Source organism: Tiliqua scincoides, chromosome 4 (assembly GCF_035046505.1).
Source record: "Tiliqua scincoides isolate rTilSci1 chromosome 4, rTilSci1.hap2, whole genome shotgun sequence".
Taxonomy (NCBI): domain Eukaryota; kingdom Metazoa; phylum Chordata; class Lepidosauria; order Squamata; family Scincidae; genus Tiliqua; species Tiliqua scincoides.
In genome coordinates this window covers 206658694-206681817 of record NC_089824.1, presented here as the reverse complement: position 1 = coordinate 206681817, position 23124 = coordinate 206658694, and the positions used below count along the sequence as shown (strand labels likewise).

Genomic DNA, 23124 nt, shown 5'->3' with positions numbered 1-23124 from the left:
GAGCTGGCAAAGTTTCCAATTTTGGATTCCTACCAGAATGAAACCATAGCAGTGTGTCCAGATTCCAGGTTCTCCCTTTGGAGCAAATGTTGAAAACTTTTAGAGAGACAAAGATCTATCCCAAGTTAAGGGGGAGGGGAGTTGGATTGGAACAGTTAGAGCCACATGCAATGTAGGGTGGTTAACACGCATGGCTTCAACACATGGCTCTATCATTTGAAGCCAGCCACAGCAAGAGATTACTTGTGTTAAATCTGTGGCGATTCATTCATACAACGGATGAACCTCTCATAATGGCCTAGTTCGAACAATCCATGGTTTGTAGGATGGGAAATGCAAGTCGAGGAGTGTTAAACCTAGGCTGTCCTGTGCAACTTCAATGCAGAGTTGTGACAGAGGAATCCTGGCTTGTTAAACTACAGCTTTATTAATTGTTTGAACGTAGGAGCTGTGGCTTCCATGTGGCTTACAAACTTGGGCATGAAACAAGGTGTTTTTGTTTTCTCTTATAAGTTTCTCCATTGAGAGATTGTATTCTTGCAATAATAATAATAACTTTATTTTTGCCCTGCCTTTCTCCCCGAAGGGACTCAAGGCGGCTTACAACAGCTTAAAACAGATTAAAAACATAATTTAAAACAAATAAAAACATATTAACACATATCATAAAAACAGCAGTCAGAAAAAAATAGTCAGGTAAAAAAAAGAGCATAGAGCAGCAGCAAATCATAAAAGAATCAGGCCTGTAAAAAATATTAAAAGATGTTAAAAAGATGTTTAAAAGGCCGAGAACTCAGAAGGCTTGTTTAAACAGAAGGGTCTTCAGGCCTCGCTGAAAAGTCTCGAGAGGGGGCCATTCTTAAGTCAAGGGGAAGGGAGTTCCATAGCGTTGGTGCCACTACTGAGAAGGCCCTATTTCTTGCCGCTGCCCCACGTACCTCCCTAGGCAACGGCACTTGCAAAAAGGCCTTCTCTGATGACCTAAGAGGACGAGCCGGATTGTACGGTAGTAGGCGATCTCTAAGATACCCTGGCCCAGAGCCAATAAGGTGACTTTTAGGGTGCAATCCTAACCAACTTTCCAGCTCTGACATAGCTGTGCCAATATGCTGCAACCTGCAGTTGCACAGAGGCCTCGTCAAAGTAAGGGAATGTTTGTCCCCTTACCTCGGAGCTGCATTGCCCTTATGTTGGTACTGAGCAGTGGGTTAGGATTGTGCCCTTGTTCCACAATAGTGAATTGTTCTGTGCTATTGCAAACCATCAACATTTGTATCCCCATGTAGCATGGTGGCTGACAGCTTGTTTTCAACAAGGTCAAAATTCTAGGCTGCACTGTCAAGCTTTGTCTGATGCAAAGCTAGCAAAACCAACCTATCATATTGGCCTCTTGAGAAGTGTGGGACCATTCCTACTTGACTTCCTCCTAGTGCAGTTTATTCCCAGTGGACCCAGGGAATTTTTTTAGAGGATGTGTCTGAAGTGAATCTTGCCTGTTAGATTGTAAATGCCAGATGTAGCCAGGTGCTAATCACCACTTTAACAGGTAAAATGGGGAAATGAAACCCCTGCTAATTGGGTAAGAGGCACTTTTTCAAGTGGGTGCTCCTTTTCTTAGCAGGGGGAGAGTAACTGGCCCACCTCACCCCAGCAGTGTCTTTTCTAGTGGCTGTCTGCTGGTGTTCTTTTGCATCTTTTTAGATTGTGAGCCCTTTTGGGTCAGGGAGCCATTTAGTTATTTGATTTTTCTCTTTAAACAGCTTTGTGAACTTTTAGTTGAAAAGCGGTATATAAATACTGTTAATAATAATAATAATAATAATAAATTGGCCTGGTGGTTCTATTGAACCTCTTGGTGACTTTTGATACCATTGACTATTGTATTCTTCTATAGTCTAGATACAATAGTCAGTAGTATCAAAACCCACAAACGTTGTATCAAAAGTCAGTTGTATCAAGTTCTGTTGAGAGGTTCAGCAGAACCAACAGGCCAAATTACGTGTTGAAGTGGTGATTAGCACCTGTGGTTAGACCAGTGGTTCCCAAAGTGTGGATCCAGGACCCATCAGTGGGTTGTTACCCAATTTTTGGTTCTTGAAACTGACAGGTCAGATTAGGCTATGGGCATCAAGGGTTAAACAAGCTGCTGCCTGGAGGGTGGAGCACTGCTGCCAATCATCATTAGAACCACAACCCCCAGCATATATAAATCAGGCACCAGCCTCTAGGGCCACAGAAATGTTTGGGAACCACTGTTCTACCATTACAACTTTTTTGGATGGGGCTGCACTCCCTGTGAAGGATCAGGTTTTCGGTGTGAGATTGCTCCAGGATGTTTAGGTGCTTTGCTCCTAGGTGGTGGCTATGCTTTCGACTAGCTTTGGGTAGCTCTCCAGTTAGTGTCGACCCTTCCTGAAGAAAGCAAATCTGTCTGCACTGATCCATGCCCTACTTGCATTGCAGTTGTACCATGGAAATGTACTCTGCTAGGAGCTACCCCTGAAGGCTGTCTAGAAACTGCAGCTGGTGCAAAATGCAGCAGGGTGCTTTTGGATACCCCCCTGTTGGGGCGCGTTACACCTGTGCTCTGTAACCATTTTGGCTTCCATTGTTTTTCTAATCACAAGGTGTTGGTTATGCTCTATAAAGCCCTACTTGCTTTAGGATCAGACTACCTGAAGCGTCCTCTCCTCCCATATCAACCTGCAACCATCTTCAGAGACAATAGTTTCAGTTCCATCATCATTGAAGTGGCAGCTGGTGGGGAAATGAAACAGGGCCTTTCCAGTGGGGCTGCCCCCATTTATGGAACACCTTCCTTTATGAAACCAGGCAGCTCTTCCTTTGTTTTTAAGCCTATAATTAAGACCTTTTTACATTGGTTGACCCTTTTTTTTTTGAATGAATTCATTTACTGCTCTTCTGCTTGGTTATCTGTGTGCTATTCTGGCCATTAGCATGGTTTTGAATTGGTTTTCTATTGGCTTTAATATGGTTTTATGAAATATTGTAAGCTGCCTTTAGGGCAACCAAAATGAGATCTAGAAATATTTTTAAATAAATAAATAGACCATCTAGGTCAGTATTGTTTATACCTGGGGTGCCCAAGCCCCGGTCCTGGGGCCACTTGTGGCCCTCAAGGACTCCTAATCTGGCCTGCTGGGAGCCCCCAGTCTCCAATGAGCTCTGGCCCTCTGGAGACTTGCTGAAGCCTGCGCTGGCCCGACGCAACTACTCTCAGTGTGACAGCCAACCGTTCGACCTCTTGGGTGAGCTGTGGGACGGTCTCCATCCACTGCTTCCTGTTTGAGGTCTGTTGATGCAGTAGCGGCAGCAAAGGAAAGGCCAGTCTTGCTTTGTGCAAGGCCTTTTATAGGCCATGAGCGATAGCAAGACCTTAATTCATTCATATAAGTTCCATCTCTAATGTATTCATTTATGTTAATTTATTCAAATTAAAAATGTAAATTAACTCCCACCCCCGCCCCCCATACAGTGTCAGAGAGATGATGTGGCCCTCCTGCCAAAAAGTTTGGATACCCCTGGTCTATACTGGTGGGCAGCTATTCCACCAGGGTTTTAGATAGGGGTCTTTCCCAGTAATATCTGGAGGAACTGGGGATTGAAGCTGGGGCCTTCCACTTGTGCTTTACCACTAAATGACAGCTTCTTGTGCACTATATTTGCATAGAAAATACAGTAGAATAGCTAAAAGGAGTATTTATTCAACCTTCTGCAGTGCATTTAGGTAATATGAATAATGCTGATGCTGTTGTATACGTGCAGTGAGATTAAAATGAATTATTTTCATTCCCACTACCCATCGTGATTTCCCCCATCTCTGCTCATGGTGCCTTTTAATAATTAGTTTTCAATTTGAATGGCCTCTTAATAGAGCAGGCTGTGAACTTAACCTATTTCTGCTCAGCCACAGGTGTACATATTTGATCCCTGTTGCTTATATGCAGTGTTGGGCTAAAATGGCTTAAGCAGGAACGTTTAACTAGAATAAAGAATACTGGCTGCTGTTAAGAATTCTGTAATTTTGCCTTCTTTTTGTTGTTGCTTTTATTCTCAGTGGTACTGTGATTCATTTCGGGCTAAAGCTACATTATGAATGACCCAGATCCATAATGGGAATGGTTGTGGTAATGTCTTTAAATCATGCTCAGTTTAATGTCAGAAGGCAAGATGCAAGGGAGGGCACCAGGATGAGGTCTCTTGTTATCTGGTGTGCTCCCTGGGGCATTTGGTGGGCTGCTGTGAGATACAGGAAGCTGGACTAGATGGGCCTATGGCCTGATCCAGTGGGGATGTTCTTATGTTCTCCCGTATGTTCTAATGCTGTCTAGAAGGAATATGCTTAATTGAATCTGCTGCTGTCATTTGTGAAGAGAGAGCATTAGAAAACCATCTTCTGCACTGAGTAAGCCTGCTACTTCTGTGCTTTCCAGAGATGCATCCCAAAAATCAGCCCCACCCAACCAAGTTAGGCTGGTATATTGGCAGCAGACTATTTGTTAATTCCTTGCCTAGCCTTGGTGACACTGACGCTTGGACAAGCTGATTTAAACTGGAGCCAAATCAGGGTATTTAATCTAAAAAGCAGGAATGGCTGCATTCACACCAGCCTTCTTCTCTTCCCATTCCATAATGGAGTCACAGTGCTACATTTGTACCATCACAGTTGTTCCCATGGCTGCAGACTGTGATGTCATAAACACACGCACTGTGGCCATACCAACTTGGTCAGTGGTTCCATCATCTAAATTGAAGCGGGTCTGGGATTTGGAGAGGAGATCTACCTCCAAGAAAAATCCAAGAGCTGCAAAAAGGCATGTGAATGAATCATCAAACAGCACCTATCCTCCATTTGGGAACTGGGCCAGTGTAGATGGGTGGTGTCAAGGAGTTAGCTGTATCGCCCCTGGCACTGGTCTGCATGCAACACATCAATAGGAGGCATTCATTGCCTGTTTGTGATCACCTGGAACAGCTTTATGCAAAATTGAAGGTGACACTTTGCATCCATGCAAAATTCTATTTGGATTATAACCATGTTGCAATAACTGAAGGTGTGTTTTCCTTTTTGTTGAGGAATAAGAAAAAAAAAGTCTCTTCTGGTGTTCCACTCTAGATGTTTTCCTCTAAGGACTGATTTTCCTTTAATGTTAACAAGGGCTTTTCATACACAGAGCAATCCTGTGTAAGAAAATTGATGAAAGATGCTTATAGATAGTAACTTAGGTAGTAGAGGCAGATAAAATTGTCAGCTGCTCTCTTTTAGCTCTGTGGTTGAGGCTATAATCAATCTTTACAGAGTCTTTGGTTCCTGAAGACTAACACATTTACTGTAGCAGAAACTTCCTTGGATTATGGTGGACTTCATCAGATGCATGAAGTGCAATCGTTCATTCATTTGCTGAAGTGTTCAGTAGTTCATGAAAGCTACTGCTATAATACATTTGTACTTCTTTAAGATGAAAGACTTTGTTTTTGCTGCAACGAGCTCTGGAAATTGTCCTTAGAATTTCGTTAATTTTCAGAATTATTGGATTATCCTTATCTGTAGTTAGTCATAAATAGATTCCCCCTCCCATTTTCCCCTTTAAGCTGTACATGTGAGTTGGAAGAGGGGGATTATGCTCACATATGTGATTAATCTTTCTAAGACTTGAATGTGGTAGTTATTCAGGGCTAATTCCAAATATAAAGACAAGATCTTGTGTATGTGCTCTTTAATGCTCTTTGGGTTGAAAAAGTTGCACAACAGAGAGCTAACAATGATGCAGTGTCTCTTCAATTACACTGTAAATACTTACAGATTACTGCTTTGTTTAGCATCAATATAAGCAGCAATTAAAGCAGACAAAATAAGAATGGATTTCAGACAACTTTTTCATTAGAAAGTAACTTGAACATTTTCAGTTGAGATCTACAAGGATCTAGGTTATGGGTGGAAAAAAATCCAACATGAGTCAGGGAATAGACTAAAAAGTAAGATCTGCCTGATGAGAGAGATTTCAGTGTTATGGAGGTATGCAGGTTTTCCATGATGAATTGGAAGCAAGCAACAGAAGCTCCCATAAACAGTAGAGACTGTCACACCTGGAAACCCATGCCAAGACCACATTCCTGGTCTCTGAGATAAACTGGTCCCATTCCAGGTCACTTCCCTGTTACTTCTCAGTGATAAAAGCAATTGAACCCAAGAATTAGAACAGGCTTTTAAGCTCTGCATAGTTTGAAATCTGGGAATATAGGAGCTGGGAATATACAGCAGCTGCTTGCAGCTGATCAAGAACCTATCACAGCTGTGATCAAGAACCTGTCACAGCATGATCAAGAACCTATCACAGCCATGTTCTTCAGTCTTCGGGTCGGGACCCCAATGGGGTTGCCAAACCTCAGTTGTAGGGTCACAGCAATTTATGGGAAAGAAAAAGGTTGAAGACTAGAGCACCACCAGGTAAAGGGGAAGGCATTTGGTGTATCCCTTCAGGTACCAGGAGACTGCATCTCAGTCCTGCTCAGGTTCTTTACAATTATACTAAAATAGTTTTCACTAGTGCCAATCTTCATGGTAACTTTTTCTGCACTCTCGAATGAAAAAACTCCACAGTCAGGGAATTGGAGGACAGGTCCTCTCATGGATTGAGAACTGGTTGGAGGCCAGGAAGCAGAGAGTGGGTGTCAATGGGCAATTTTCACAATGGAGAGAGGTGAAAAGCGGTGTGCCCCAAGGATCTGTCCTGGGACCAGTGCTTTTCAACCTCTTCATAAATGATCTGGAGACAGGGGTGAGCAGTGAGGTTGCAAAGTTTGCAGACGACACCAAACTTTTCCAAGTGGTGAAGACCAGAAGTGATTGTGAGGAGCTCCAGAAGGATCTCTCCAGACTGGCAGAATGGGCAACAAAATGGCAGATGCACTTCAATGTCAGTAAGTGTAAAGTCATGCACATTGGGGCAAAAAATCAAAACTTCACATATAGGCTGATGGGTTCTGAGCTGTCTGTGACAGATCAGGAGAGAGATCTTGGGGTGGTGGTGGACAGGTCGATGAAAGTGTTGACCCAATGTGCGGCGGCAGTAAAGAAGGCCAATTCTATGCTTGGGATCATTAGGAAGGGTATTGAGAACAAAACGGCTAATATTATAATGCCGTTGTACAAATCTATGGTAAGACCACACTTGGAGTATTGTGTCCAGTTCTGGTCGCCGCATCTCAAAAAAGACATAGTGGAAATGGAAAAGGTGCAAAAGAGAGCGACTAATATGATTACGGGTCTGGGGCACCTTCCTTATGAGGAAAGGCTATGGCCTTTGGGCCTCTTCAGCCTAGAAAAGAGACGCCTGAGGGGGGACATGATTGAGACATACAAAATTATGCAGGGGATGGACAGAGTGGATAGGGGGATGCTCTTTATACTCTCACATAACACCAGAACCAGGGGACATCCACTAAAATTGAGTGTTGGGAGAGTTAGAACAGACAAGAGAAAATATTTCTTTACTCAGCGTGTGGTTGGTCTGTGGAACTCCTTGCCACAGGATGTGGTGACGGCATCTGGCCTGGACGCCTTTAAAAGTGGATTGGACAAGTTTCTGGAGGAAAAATTCATTACGGGGTACAAGCCATGATGTGTATGCGCAACCTCCTGATTTTAGAAATGGGCTAAGTCAGAAGGCCAGATGCAAGGGAGGCACCAGGATGCAGGTCTCTTGCTGTCTTGTGTGCTCCCTGGGGCATTTGGTGGGCCGCTGTGAGATACAGGAAGCTGGACTAGATGGGCCTATGGCCTGACCCAGTGGGGCTGTTCTTATGTTCTTATGTTATGAATAAGAATATTTGGTCACAGTGAACAGTGCTGGGAGGGCATAGTGGAGGCAGGGAGGGGGTAAGCAGACAGAATCCCAGGAGTGGGGCGGGATTGACAGTCTCATACAGTACTTATTGGGGTTGTGACATGAAAAAGGTTGAAGACCACTGAATTACAATATTTACTGCTTTCAGGGATGAAGTTTGTTGTGATATATTTAACAATGGTAAATATCCTGTTGCAATGGGTGTTCTTAGAAAAAGTTTGAAAAGCCCTATTGTGGACAGGACCATAATTTGCATTAAAGACAGATGCTTGAGGTTAAATCGCTGGTGCCAAAGGATTTGGTAGCTTGGCAGCATGTATTTGCTAGATGTCAAAAGGAGTATTTAGGGATGCTTTAGCAGGCTATGACACTAGACCTCACGGGGGTTTCTCATTACCACAGTACGAACCACTTGTTCATGTGAAACAAGCAAAATGACCCTTTTCTCCACCAATGATGGAAGGTAATGTCTAGTTTATGTAAGATCTTAACCTTGGGAAGGATTTTAAAAATACATATTACTTTACCCCACTTTAATCTGCTGTCTGTTGGACTGAAATAAAACAGTGCCTAAGCTTAAACGTGGAACTGTGCAATGCTTGTCTATGTGAGGCTTCTCCCCCACCCTCTGCCCTTATGTTGTGCATCTGCCTGCCAAAACTGTGCTAAGTGGAGCATTTCTGAGTCTGTAAAATATTTGAAATGAAAAATGAGACTAGTGAAAACCAGGCACATTTTGTCATAATTCTAAAATGCATCTTTCTTCCCCCCTCCCTTTTTTCAAAATTAAGTGTTGCCTGGTCTTTCATTTCCTAGTAGAAATATTTATTACATGTGACTTTTAAACTTATTCCTGTAAAAAAAAAAGGGGGGGGGGTGTTCCCATATTTTTTAAATATAAAATACTACCCAAAGTATATTTTAACACATTTTTACCTATGATATAATTACAATTTTTAAAAATCAGCAAAAATTGAAAGAAAGTGACTAAGAGGATAGAAAAGGGGATTGCAGGGGAATGACCATTTTGCCCCATCCACCATATTTCAGTCATATCTGATATATATTTTATATTTATCTTAAGGGAGGGGAGAAGGGAAACGAGGTCATGTCATTTCTATATTGAATTGGCAATGCTTCTTCCACGTAGATTTTCTAAGAAAAAATGGATGTGTCTTTTGCTGTGCGCTATTACCTAGCCAAGTGATTAAGTTTCCAGATCAACAAATACCTAAGTTGATAGGTTTGGTCTCTTGCAGAGAATGCTGATGAATCAGAAATGACTTGGGAACTTTCAGATGGTATTATGAATAGAATAAAGATGATCCTTGTCACTTTAAGTGTAATTTAGAGAAGATGTCATCCTTTAACTGCCTCATGCTGGCTATTATAAGTTGGATGTAGTGTTGGTGAATCTCGGAAGTGCTTTGCAGATTGCATAGATTTGACTTTCTACCTTGTGGAATCGATCCGGTAGATATAGTCAGCAGAGACTATAAGCAGAGAGTAGCAAGCAGCACTGAGCAGAGGAGCCTGTTGATGTGGGAAAGGGCATCTGGCCAGATAGCAGAATCTGTCTGTTCTCTGGATGTAAGTCACTGCATACATCCAAAGTGCTTGCAAACAGGGAGGAAGCCAGAAAATAGTTGGTGTGCTCCAGAGTCCAAGGGAGTGATTAACTGGAGGGTAAGTGCTTAATTTTGTGTGGCAGTTTACTCGGAACCTATTTTCATTGTCAGAACGGAAGTTCTGTGTCTAGTAGTACAAAGTGTGTGTGAGCATCTCTTGAGCTCATATCCCTGACTGCCAAGTGTCCACGCATAGCCAGACTGTACAGATTTGTAACTGGGAAAGAAGTGTTTCTATGTCAAGAGTGAAGATTTCTAGGCAATCTTGAACCGTTTGTAAAAACCTAGTTATATTGTTTGAAAAGCAATCAAATAAGGAAAACTTGACTGTGAATTCAGAGCTCGTATATTTAATATCTGGGTAAATACTGCAACGTAATTGGATGCTATTGACCGTGTAGTGACCCAAAATCCTGAAATATTTCAGGAGCTAATAAGATCATTGGGTCTCAATTGCGACAATATAACCTTTAGTATTGCTGCTGCTTTTCTGCAAACAAATATTTGGGGAGAGACTGTAGTTCAGCGGTAGAACAACTGCTTTGTATGTGGAAGGACCCAGGTTCAATCCCGGGTATCTCTCGGTAGGCTTGGGAAACACCCCACCTCAGCTGTATTGGTACGTCTGAGTTAGATGGCCAGTAGTCTCACAGTTCCTATGTTTAGCAGGGGGTTCATCTTGGCAGTTGTTGTGGAGATGTCGAAGTGCAATTGACATCAGTATGTAAAGATATTGCAATCTTTTCCTAACACACTATCGCTATTGCCTTCTTGTTAACCCGTGATTGCTCAGCTTCTGCGGTGGTATGTCTAGTCTTAAAAAGCGACCCTTCTTTTTCCAGAAGAACCGACTCCTTCACATAAAATCATCAGCCCACCCTCTGGAGGTTCTTACCCTCATGACGATGCCTCGGATTATGGCTTCAAGTCATACACCCCCTTCGCTTTGTCTAGCCTTTCGGCAGATCACATGGGCAGACGCGGACAGCTAGATAGCATAGGGTCAAAATGCTACTTGGACCCTGTCAAGGCGGCAGGTCCCTCTACTTTGAGCCCTAGGATTGAGATAACTCCATCTTATGAACTGATTCACTCAGGGGGGCCCTTCTACAGCAGAGACACAGATCTATTGGTAGAACATCAGTCAAACTCGGCCACCGCTAGCCCAAGGTTTACCCTGCCTGTCCCTGGCTTTGAGAGCTACCGAGAACCGCTGTGCCTGAGCCCTCCCAGCAGCGGGTCCTCTGCAAGCTTCATTTCAGAGACAAATTTCTCTCCTTATACCTCACCATGCGTTTCACCAAATAATGGCCCTAGTGATGACCTTTGTCCACAGTTTCAAAACACCCATGCTCATTATTCCCCTAGAACCTCGCCAATAATGTCCCCACAAGCAACCATCGTGGAGGATACCTGCTTGGGGCCACGTTCACCATCGCCACGTCCTAACTCAAGGTCGTCATCGCCAGGCGCGAAGCGGAGATATTCTTGCACCGAGCTCTACGGGAGTCAGCAGCCTTCTACTTCTCCGCGGCAATCGAGGACCCCCTCTCCACAGGCCTCTCCCCAGATCCCCTTGAGAGAAGACGGGTCCTCAGTCACTTACACCCAGTTGTCCACCTCTTCTAGCCTCATGGATGCAATGAGCAACCTCACCACAGATTCCTCCTGCGGAGTTCCTACAAAAATATGGAAAAACAACCCAGATCCTTCACCAATGTCTTCGCACAAAGCCAACATGCCATGTCACGTGCTTCAGCCTATTGAATACATTGGGCATTGTGAGCAGGATGACCGGAGGAACCCACCGCCTGAGTCAATCCTGTTAGTGCCACCATCTTGGCCAAAGCAGCTGATGCCTGCTATACCTATCTGCAGGTAAGCTGTGTGTCTTGCAGTCATTCCTCAGATAAATTTTCTAGAATTTGGCCCTGACTTGTGAAAGGCCTGTTATGTGCCTGTGTTCGAATTATGCATGCACTATAGTCTTGTAAGATACCTTTTCCCAAACAGTGGTTTTCACCATGTTGGGCATGGTTATGAGTTGGGCATGTTTAGTTTGGTGAAAAGATGGTTAGAAGGGGATGTAATAACTATAAATATCTGAGGGGCATGGAAGAAGGGGTAGTTTATGTTCTCAGTAGCTTCAGAGGGTGGAACCAGGGACAAATGGATTTAAATTAGAAGGCAGATTTCAGTTGCATATTAGGAAGAACTTCCTAATGGTACACAACACACTAGGGTAGTGATTCCCAAACTGTGAGCCATGGCTCCTTGGCCCAGTAGGTCAAGGGAGCCGTCGGTTAAAAAAGTTTGGGAACCACTGCAGTAGAGAATTTTATAAGTGTTCCAGTAATGTGGTGGGTTGGGGCAGACCTGTTCTTCCTGATCTGCTGTTATCTTAGTAAAAACAAATTCCAGCAGGTAACTAGTATTTGGGGTTTGAAAAGTTCATCAGACAAGCCTGTTTCCTAGGGTTTATATGGGGGGATGGGTCAGGAAGGGGAATATGTGCTGGACTCCTTGAAGGAAGGGTAGGACAAACATGTAATACATAAATGCTAATTAAAACACGATTAATTCTAGCTGCTGTTCCAGAACAGATGGCTTTTTAATCACTCTCTGGAAATCTGGATTTTATGTATCCCTGCTTCATTTGAATTCGGTCCTTCATGTTTGTAGATGTTCTGAGAACTTTGTAACAATTTGTTTTCCCAGGAGACAACACAGTGGTTCACAGTGTGAGCAACTGTCTCTTTTCACCCCAGCATGACTTCTTTTCCAGTTGTTGATGCTAGTGTCTCTTATGCATTTCTCTTCAGACTGTGAGCCCTTTGAGGATAGGGAACACTTCTTAATATATTTGGCTCTGTAAACCGCTCTGTGAATTACTTTATAGTTAACAAATTTTTATACTGCTTTTCCAGCACTCAAAGCAGAGTACAACAATAAAAATGGAATAAAACATGCAGTTGATAAAAAAAATTGAATAGAAACCAATTAAAACAATTTAAAACAATATTGGAACAGCTGAAAGCTGTAAAAACAGCAATCATAGATAATAAAATAGTGTAAAAACAGCAGCCAAAAACCTACAGATGTTAAATTAAAAAGGGATCCCGAAGAGGTTCTTTCCTCCTCAAAAGCCAAGTGAAACAAAAATGTTTTTTAAGCCCCATGGGAAACCATATAGAGAGGGGACTGAAGTTTTCTGGAAGTTAAGTCCAAGGACGTGGTGCCACAACAGATAAGGCCCTTTTCTGTTGAAAGGCAGTATATAAATATTAATAATGTCTAGTTTAGGGTATGTCCATTCATAGCTCCAGCCTGTGCCTTTCTGTAACATCAAAGAGTGCCCCAGTTGCCTTGTAGCTTTTATGCTGTATTCTTCCTCCACTGTAGTCCTTCTCCAGGACCCTGTTAGGTGACATAATACAGTATTATCTCCACACATAATGGATGGGAGGGGAGGGAGAGAGGGGAGGAAGAATTCCTGGGCATCTTTGTAGCATTTAAGGAATCTTGCAACCTTTCTCCTAAATTTTTCCCATAGTGTACTAGGGGAGACACCATAGCTCAGTGACGAAGTGCACACAGAAGGCCCAAGGTTCAGTCCCTGTCACCTCTAGTTCAGAGGTTCACCTATAGCAGGGCTAGGTGAGATGACTGCCAAAGACTCTAGACCAGACCATTCTTGGACAGGTCAGTGAACCAGTGGTCTGGTCTAAGACAGCTTCATGTCTCTTTACACCAAAGGCAAGAGTACAAATTTGTGCACATGTGAATTTTTACCTCTCGATTATTGCACTTGTGCACAGATGTGTGTTTCTACGAGTGTTTCTTGTACATAGCTGCAAGTCTATTTCTAAGGAGTAGGATGAATAAATTTACTAGAACTAAGTGAAAATAGACCAGGGGTCTGTCCTAAGAAGGAGGCTAGATATTACCTTAGCAAATGTGCTTTTAAACCTATGTTTGTTGAGGGTATGGGAGGTGGAGGACAATTGGGGTGAAGAATTGGCACATGGGGTGAGATTTTTGAGGGAAGAATCCTTAGGTGGCTACGGGTTAAGGATTGCCTACTATTATGCCTGCAGGTCTTTATGTTGCTGGTATAGTCAAACCCAGTATTTCAGTGTATTTAAATCTCGATATCTGGCTTTTCTGCTTAGATGTTCAGAGAGGCTAACAATACAGTTTTAAAAATGTACAATAAACCAAAATCAATAAAACTAAATGATAGCACTGCAATAATTATCTGTACTTTATTTGCCAGTACTTTATTTAGCAGATAAAATGGTGTCTAAAAATTTAAAAGCCCCATTTTATGAGCCAGCCAGCCCCAAACACTGCAAATGTTTTGGGAATGCCCATCGGAGCTCCTGAGGCGGGAAGTTCAAGAACCTTGGTGCTGCTGCAGAAAAGGTATCCCCACCAACCATGTTTCTGGTGGAGCAGGTTGTGGAGCAGAGTCTACCCCAAGAATCTAAGTGGATGGGCAGAATTATGCAGGAGGAGATAGTCCTTCGAGGAACCTGTTCTCGAGCTATCCTGGCAGCAGTTCAAAATTGAGGTTTGGATCTGAGCCAGCAGCCAGTGCAGAGGGAATAACAAGAGGGTTGTATGTTTCAGAAAACCAGCTCTGCCTCAAGCTCTAGCTGGTGCTTCATTCTGGAGCTGCTAAATTTTAGACCCCTTTCAAAGGCAACTCCAGGTGGAGTGCATTGCAGTCATCCAGTCTTAACTATGCCATGAGTGTTGGCCTGACCAGATTCCTCTTCTCCACTTGGTCTTGATAAAAATTACAGCCTGTATTTCGTGTTGTTTCTTTGTCCTTATGCATTTTATAACTATGTTCCAATGAATTTCTTTCCTGATGGCCAGCATCCCTGTGCAATCTCTCCCACCCCTTGAGTGGCCTCTCTCCAGTCATTCTGGTTCATATGAACTTCGCATTGAGGTGCAGCCGAAACCCCATCACCGTGCCCATTATGAGACGGAAGGGAGCCGGGGGGCAGTTAAAGCACCAACAGGGGGGCACCCTGTGGTCCAGGTAAGAGACTTCCTTAAAACTGATGAACTGGAAGGGGACGCCCTGGAGAACTTAGTTCCTTTTCATAATTCAACTTCAACTTGTTTGAAAAATAGGAATGATACAAATTCTTGCAGAACCAATGGTGTTCCACTCTTGCTAGCAAAATGCCTTTGTTCTAGTATGCTATCTTTTATTATTGAAAGAGATGGGAGAAAACGATTTTATTTTTTAATGGATTTCGGTGTATTCCAAAGTTAGGAGTGTAAATTCTAATCACTTTAAAAGTGTTCTGGGTAGGTGATATAAGTAGTATAGTGACTGCAGATGCAGCCACAGTCATTACCAACGCCCCCCCCCCCAATTAAATAATAAAAACAGCAAATAAAATAGTTTTGGTTTTTTTTACACAAAAATGAGAAATGCAAAAGTGGTGTTAAGTACTTTTATTTTGTTACCACCATTTTCTCCCACCTCTAATTCAAGAGGTGCCATTGACTCCAAAAGATGCATTTTGTAATTAACAGAAATAATGAAAAGAATTACAACATCACGTTAACTTTCCAAGATCCCAGAAGATGACAAGATGTTAATGTATTCAGTTAGGCAAACGGGACCAAAACATGGTTGCCTTTTAAAAATGAATTGGCTAGTCTTGACCAATGCAGTCAGCCCACATCTTGTGCATAATAGACTCACACAAATTCAAATACTTGCACTCTCTGCAGTGGCAGACCTACCATTCACTGAATGGCGCAAATGCTCTGGGTGCGGAGCGTCACGCACCTCTAGGACCACGTGGAAACCTCACCGAGGCTTCCAATATAGTTAGAAACTGTGCTTCCGGTTTGCTGAAAGCACAGTTTAAGACATCGGGGAAGCCTCAAGAGGGTTCCCCAATGTGTCCCACTGTTGTGCAAGACTCTGCAACATTTTGGTGAGCGGGGAATGGATTCGAGCTTGGGGGTGCCAGCATCCCATAGGGGGCACCATTGCAGACCTTTGCCTCGGCTGGGGAGGTCTGCCACTGACTCTCTTCTCCCCCCCCCCCGCCAAAGGAAAAACACTTTAGATAATGCAAAAAATTCCCTCATACTCTCTGTCCCAGAGCGAGCCTGAAGTGAGCGAATGTAGCTGATGTTCTCTCAGTTCCCACCTGTCTCCCATAGTGTACTTTTAGTTCTTAAAGAGACGGTACATATAGTGTATTTGGATTGAAGGGAGTTTCAACTATACATGCTTTTTTGCTTTACATGCTGACCGTACACACTTGTGTAAGATACAAGTTAAGCTGATAGTACTTAAATTGTTGACAAAGAGAAAATGTGAAGTGTGAAGAGTTCTGAAATCCTGTAAAATTTTAATTTGCACAACATTTCAGCTCAGCTGCAAGTAGCTGCAAATGAAAAGCCCTCTCCATTTTTAATTAGCTGCAAGGGAGAGCACTAAGACGCAGGTTGTGTCTTGTTGTCTTGTGTGCTCCCTATTGCATTTGATGGGCCACTGTGAGATATAGGAAGCTGAACTAGATGGGCCTTTGGCCTGATCCAGCGGGCTCTTCTTATGTTCTTAGCTACTAGCTCAGTGTTTCTCAATGTTTGTCCCTCACTGTACCATTTTGCATGGTCCACCTATTGGGAGTACCATGGGAAATAACTGGTGATGATGTCGTTATCAATTACTTCCAGATTGGGAGGCCAGATGCAACGTGACCAACACTGGTATGAGGCTCAAGGTGGATGGATGAGCGTTTTCGAGCATGCAGAAAGTGCACGCTGGCGCTCCTACTGCTCATTGTCACGTTGTGTTACTGGTCTTGCTGCCAGGCGTCTCTGGGTCCTATGAGTACCATTGAGCACCACCTCAAGTACAACCGGTTGAGAAACACTATGCTAGCTGCTTCTACCTCAAGGCCCTTTAGTGCTGCTGAGACATTTCTCAACTGCAGCCCCCTAGAAGTTAAATTACAATGGTAACTCCACACATTGCGTAACATAGCATTATTTTGCCCATCAGTGCCGACACCCCTTTTATGTTGCTTAGTGTGAAGCCCTATTCAGCAAAATTCCCTTGTAATATTAATTTAAAGCCACAGGCGTACCTGGGGGAGTTGGGGGGGGAATGTCTTGGGGTGCCACCTGGCAACCCTCCCCCTACTGCCCTTTAAAAACAACTGAAAAGCTAAAGGGTATTAGAAGACCATTGGGGTGCCATGGAGGCTGTGCGTGGCCTCGCCACCCCACCCCCCCAGTAGGTTTTCTGAGGCTTCTAGAAGACCTAAAAACATCATTTCTGGTTTTTCTCTGCCTTTTTTCTTGGCATTTTGTGGTCTTGGTCCTGGGCAGCACAGGGACCAGGATCACAATAGTTAAAAGCTTCCTGCTTGAGGCATCTGTTATCAATGACAAAATTCCTATGGAGCATGGGAGTCTGATTACACAGGCCTACAAAACTGAGGGTCAGAAAAGTTTTTCTCAGACTTTATGGTGGTTTGATATGAATTTGGGGTGCTGATTCCAAAAATGGCATCCGTTTTGCCCTATCACGTCTAGTTTTGGAGATATAGTATAGCCTCATTAGTGAATGGTTCAAGCAGCCTCCTCATGAGGAAGTCATGGTGTAGGCTTCCTCACGAGGAAGCTGCTTGAAGCATTCACTAAAGAGGCTATGCTGTGTGTCCAAAACTAGACGTGTTAGGGCAAAATGGACACCATTTTTGGAATCAGCACCCCAAATTTACCCAGGAATTGGTGTAACGTTTAAGGAAGCAAAATGTGTGTTGGCCTGTGTTATTGATTGTCTGTCTTAATTACCCTTTAATGTTGATTCCTGTTTGAGAAGGTGGGGAGTGGGAAGAGCTTCATTTACTGGCTTCTCATTATTTTGCTGTGGTGATGCTGACCAATACAACCTGTACCTGTAAGGGACTTGGTACTATAAACCAATTATCACCTAGCTAACAGTCATATCTCCCTCCCTCTACAGTCTTTTTGTTGACGCCAGAAGGAAGCTCTTTATTTTTTTTAAATTGGCAACCGTTGGAGAGTGATAAGGGTACAGGAGTTTACTGAAACGATACACAAAGTTGGCACTTATGTCAATAAGATATTTGATGGCCTACTGTAAAATGTTATATAGTTGTAAAGAGATAGTAGGACAGGTTAATTGGGTTCTTGACTCCATAGCAGAGAGGTGAATGGGTTTAGAGCAAGAAGATCTTCTACAATTGGGACTGAGGTGGCAAAAGCAATGCAGAGTCCTTAAGATATTTCAGAATTGGCTGAAGTGTATATTTTTCACATGTTTGTTCTGCCCTTTCTCCAAGGAGCTCAGGGTGGTGACAATAGTTTCTCCCCTCCTAAGTGACCCCACAACAGCCCTATGAGGTAGGTAAGGCTGAGAGATAGTGATTGCCCAAGGTCACCACGTCAGTGTAAGGTCCCTATAGACCTGCTCTTCAAATTTAATCCAAATGGCAATGAAAGGATTCCAAAAATGGCATCCATTTTGCCCTAACACGTCTAGTTTTGGACACTGTAACTCTGGTTGGCTGCAGAAATGCCCATCCTGCAGTGGGCCCTGAGATACCCAGCCCATGTTGATGCATGTGCTGCCCAGCAGTGGGCAACAATGTCATTGGATCCATGCTAGTGCTTCAACCCCAGGTTCTATTAGAGTGGTCATACCATCTCAAGTTTTTAAGGAGAAAGGTGTGTCCGCTATGGCTAAAATATTCATCAATGAATTGATTATATTTAAAAGATTATTCATCAATTACTCTAGTCAGGTAAAATGTGCCATGGATTTATTGATCATCAGATATATGGATGCATTTGATCTGTTTAGGTCACTTTGTTTTATTATTTTTTGTGGAGATTGGTTCCTTTATAACTTGTTTGCATGTAGACAATGTTATTTATACAGGGCGGCCCCCATATCCGTAGATCTGGTATCTGTGGATTCAGTTATTTGCTGATCCAGTCCAGGCCCCCCCCCATACCCTCTGAAGGCAAGAGGGCTCTACTCCTCTTGCCTCTGGAGGGTCTTCTGAGCTCAGCAGAGGCCATGGACCGACTCAAAACACATGACTTCTGGTTTCTCAGGGAAACCAGAGGTGACTTTTCAATGCCTTACAAAGCATTGGGAGGTCCAGGGAAGGCTTTAAATTCAATGGAGGACATGGACACACTGTGTGCTTCCAGAGGGATAACCTTGTTAGTCTGTTGCAGAAAGAGAGTCTTTGACTGTGGGCCATAAAAGACTGTAAAGTGGAGTCACATAATATGTGCATTTGACTTATGCAAATTCAACTATAGGTTGAGTCTTGTTATTGTGGATGGCAAAAAATGAACTATAGCAAATCAATTTAAACAAAGTTTCTTTGCTCTGGTGATTTAAAAAACAGCCTTGATGACCTTTGTAAAGCAAACAGAGGTTTCTTGAGGTTTCAGAGGTCTCTCTCCATGCGCTTAGGCTTCACTAGGAGGCAGCAATCCCTCCCTTCACCAGGAGCCCCAGCAAGAAGGAGGTGGTAATGGCTGCCATTTAGCCTTTCTTCATGAGTTCAGGGGGAAGGTAGGGGTTTGCCTTGTGCCTGGAGAGGGAATGTTTGGTGAACTGTCAGCTGCTCTCTCTGGCAAAAGACTGTTTTTCTTTAATTTAAAGGGCCCTTCTCATCAGCTTTGAGATAGAAAAATCTGTGGATACTTAGGTTATACCTGTAATCTCTTGTATGACTGTCCTTCTGCAACAGTTTTTTAACTGCTTTAATCACACATAAAACTGATTTTAAAGGTACATTTTTCCCCTTCTCCAGGGATCAGCACATTCCTTCTCATTTGCAGTGGCCATTCATGTTGAGTCAAATCAGTGTATAAAAAAAATCTGTGTATAACAAGGCTGGACCTGTATATACAATTCTGCCCACTGTTCCACTCAATCAGTGTATGCTCCAGAGCGAGGTTAAGGTGAGAGACAAGAAACTGCAATTCCCTCATTTGGTCTCAGTTCCCATGTGCCTCTCATAGTGTGATTCTAATTTTTAAAGATACAGCATATTTTTTTATACAACATGGCCCCTAACCACCTGCAATTTAAGGGATTATCAAGGGCCATATTGACTATACTTTCACTTTATACTACTTCAGAAGCTAGTCCCCACATAAGATGCAGCTCTACAGTAGTAGTAGTAGTAGTAGTAGTAGTAGTAGTAGTAATACAGGTATTTATATACCGCCTTTCTTGGTCTTTATTCAAGACTTTATTCAAGGCAGTTTACATAGGCAGGCTTATTTAAATCCCCGTAGGGATTTTTACAATTGAAAGAAGGCTCTATCTTTCAAGAGCCACAACAATTCAGATATTTCGTTCTGATCTGGCCTCCATCCTGGCCTCCATCCTCCCACGCTCAGAGCAGATGGAATAGCTCGGCTCAGCTTGTCAGCTGCTTCAAGTTTGCACGGTGCCAGTGGCCTCGAACTGGCGACCTTGTGGATGTTATCTTCAGGCAAACGGAGGCTCTACCCTCTAGACCAGACCTCCTGCCCTGAAGCCATGTTCAGGCTGAACACAAGTAGAAGGAAAAATAGGAGTACACGGGCTTGCCATACACATGCTACCACCTTGGTGCCATGCATGTTGTAAATGCTCACAGTATAGATGTACGCGTACTCTTTGGAACACCGAACCTCAGGAGTCACTTCCTGCTGTCTAAAACCCTAGCTGCCCAGAATTGTAGAATACAGGAAGGAAGTCTCCCTAGGTTCAGTGCTGGCCTCTGTCGACGGAGTGCTGAATGCGATGTGAGAACGGGCCATAAGCATGAAACACGTTGGCACAGGGAAGTACTGCTGGTCAGCACACTCCCATTCCCTCTTTGGTTTAAAGTTTGCACATGCCTGAACTCATCTGATCTTGGAAGCTAAGCAGGGTAAGGCCTGGTTAGTACTTGGATGGGAGACCGCCTGGGAATACCGGGTGCTGTAGGCTTATACTATAGTCTTTCGAGACTGAAGGTTGCCAACCATTTTTTTTTTGTGGATTCACGTCCAGTTCATTAAATTCATGATGTGCTAGCCTGAGTTTTCAGGCTGGCTGCATCTGGCATGCCTCTATCTGTAGATGTAGATACACAAAGATATGTATCTTTGTGCACATCAGTAAGAGGGGAAAAAAGCAAACAATTGAGCTGAAAGGTCACAAAATGCAAGGTGCAGTTTGTGACATTTCCATGTCAGGTAAGAAAAGCACAGCAATAATTAGCAACAGTGATAACATGAGTTTCCTAACTTTTCTGTGCTTATTCCCACCTGGTGTGAGAGAGCATCCTGGCCTCTCTTGAGTCCTAAAAGACTAGAGTCAGACTGGCTGATACATTCAGCAGTTTCATAATGTGGGCATTGGGATATGTTCCACACCCCTACATCCCTTTTACTTGCTCAAGTTAAAGTTTTCGGAAGGAAAAGCCCACTATATTGAATCAACTATTGCTATGTGACCTTTGTGCTATTTATACTGTATTTTAAAAAGAGGGTTTGGTTTTTTTTGCATGGAAGCTTGACTTTGGTGGGGGAAGACAAGCTGCTGCACAGCCGTGGATCTCATATCCTCCCCAGCTTTATCTTGCGGTTTTGCTCTCTGATGCTACTTCCTCCTCTTTGCATGCTTGATCTCAGGAGCTTGGCACACTCCACAGAGGAGCGTGTGCTGATAGGGGACTCCTAGAACACCAGAACAATTGTCTGACTGTTAAAGTTAGAGCCTCTGGCAGGGCGAGTTGCATTCAATGAGGACATGAGCTTTTGTGTGTTTAACATCTTGTTCGAGGGCCGAGAATAGCAACAACTGCCTCTGTGTTGAGGACAAAGGCTGGTGTTGACATGAAGCTTTTTCCCTGCAGGTTGGCACAGTCATTCAGTTCAGAGAGGATGTGGCATACACATCCTTTGCCTCTTGGTAAACCCCTGCCAAGTTCTACCAGCAAAAGGAACAGAAGTTTGTAAAAAGGGATGGGCCAAGGCCTAAACTCAGAAATATGGGGTGAACTGTGATTACTCACCAGCAATAAATGTGCTCAGAAGTACCTGTTAATTTTGCATGTGCCACAACTAGCCTTGAGTGCTGTAAACCATTTTTCAGGTTAAGCTCTGGTGCAAATTAAGTCTGTCTTCCTATTGAAAAGCCAGGGTGACCAGATGCAATGGAGGACAGAGTGTACAACACTGTATAGAAGAGGGAATTTTGGCAGGTGCAGCTTGACATGCAAGGGTTTAAAAAGGTCCGTCTGCCAAAATTCCCTCTTCTATACAGTGTTTATAGGTGCTCAACCAACCATTGTGTCTGGTCACCTTGTGAAAAGCCCAGTAGGAGACAGAGGCAATAAAAAACAATCATTAATGTACTGTGTATATTTTGCATCTTCCCAAATATCCAGTTCCGGATAGTTTTTCTGCTGCCCACACCCCTACAGCTACTGTTTTTGTCCTATTACCAGCCTGTGTTTCCTTCCAAACATATGTTTGGAACTCTAGGAAGAGTTGCCATTGATAAGTGGCAGTAGGGACAGGGTTAAGTCTACTGTGGCCTGCTGTTTCTCCCCTGAAAATTGCCCTTTTCTGTAGTTGTTTTTCACTAATGGGGAAGCCACTGGAGTTGTGTTCTGTATATAGTCAGTTCTCTCAATCTGTGCACTCCAATCTCACAGACTTGCTTGTCTGTGGGAATAAGAGTTTAACTCTTGTCTCACCACCCACTGCCTGTTCTCAGCAATCTGTGGCCAATGGCCGCATTTGCGGCCATCCTGAAGCTATTTGTGGTGACCATTTTGAAGCTATCTGCTACTAGCATTCCTGACCAGGTTAGCTCCCCCTCCCCCTAATCCCTTTGATCTCATAGGATCAATGTTTCAGTATCTTCTGATTCAGTATAAGCTAGATTTTCCAGGAACCTAACCCCAGTGTATAAGGAGAGTTGACTGTACTGGTGTGATAGACCCTTGGCAGATTGGAGCCACAGCCTTTGCAAAACACTAACTCCTACTATGAAGCCTGCTGGCTATTATCACATTACCCACACAGACCTCAGGAGTCTGATGCAGAGTGATGTGCACCAGTGCTTGAATGCTGAAAGAACAAGAGGAAGGAAATGACAACAATTAGCAAAAGCAAACTTCTTTTAAAAAAAGCAGATTACACCAAATGATGTCTTTTGTCTCTTGATGCCTTAACATTTGTTTAGCTCTAATAAGATTATTGCTTGCCAGCCTAGTTCCTTTTATTTTATTGAAATAATCATACCCTTCCCTTATTCTGGAAGGGCAGGTGGCTTGCAGCAATCAAGTTTAGAAACATCAAAAGCAATACAGCTCAACAAAACTGTAGCAAAAACAGAACAGCAATGTAACATCCCAGGGGGAGTGAGAATCAAGCTAATCCAAAGTGAGGTTAAGCTTAACCTTGTTTTACAATCTGCATTTTGGTGAAGCTTGCTTCCAAGTGAGTTATGTTGGCATCCTTCAGTCTCGGAAGACTATGGTGTCACGCTCTGATTAGTGGTTCTGGAACAGAGTGTCCTGTCCAGTGCACGAAGCCTGGGTAAA

The 23124-nt window shown here is 43.3% G+C and overlaps 1 protein-coding gene across 1 annotated transcript in view; it reads left to right on the top strand.

Moving 5' to 3' along the window:
• The window catches only part of NFATC2 (nuclear factor of activated T cells 2), a 139427-nt gene that overhangs the window by 5204 nt on the left and 111099 nt on the right, over positions 1 to 23124 (top strand). The window contains exons 2-3 of the mRNA XM_066624149.1: positions 10339 to 11374; positions 14381 to 14549. Of these exons, the coding sequence (XP_066480246.1) occupies positions 10339 to 11374; positions 14381 to 14549 (1205 nt within the window). The remainder of the gene's footprint in view (positions 1 to 10338; positions 11375 to 14380; positions 14550 to 23124) is intronic.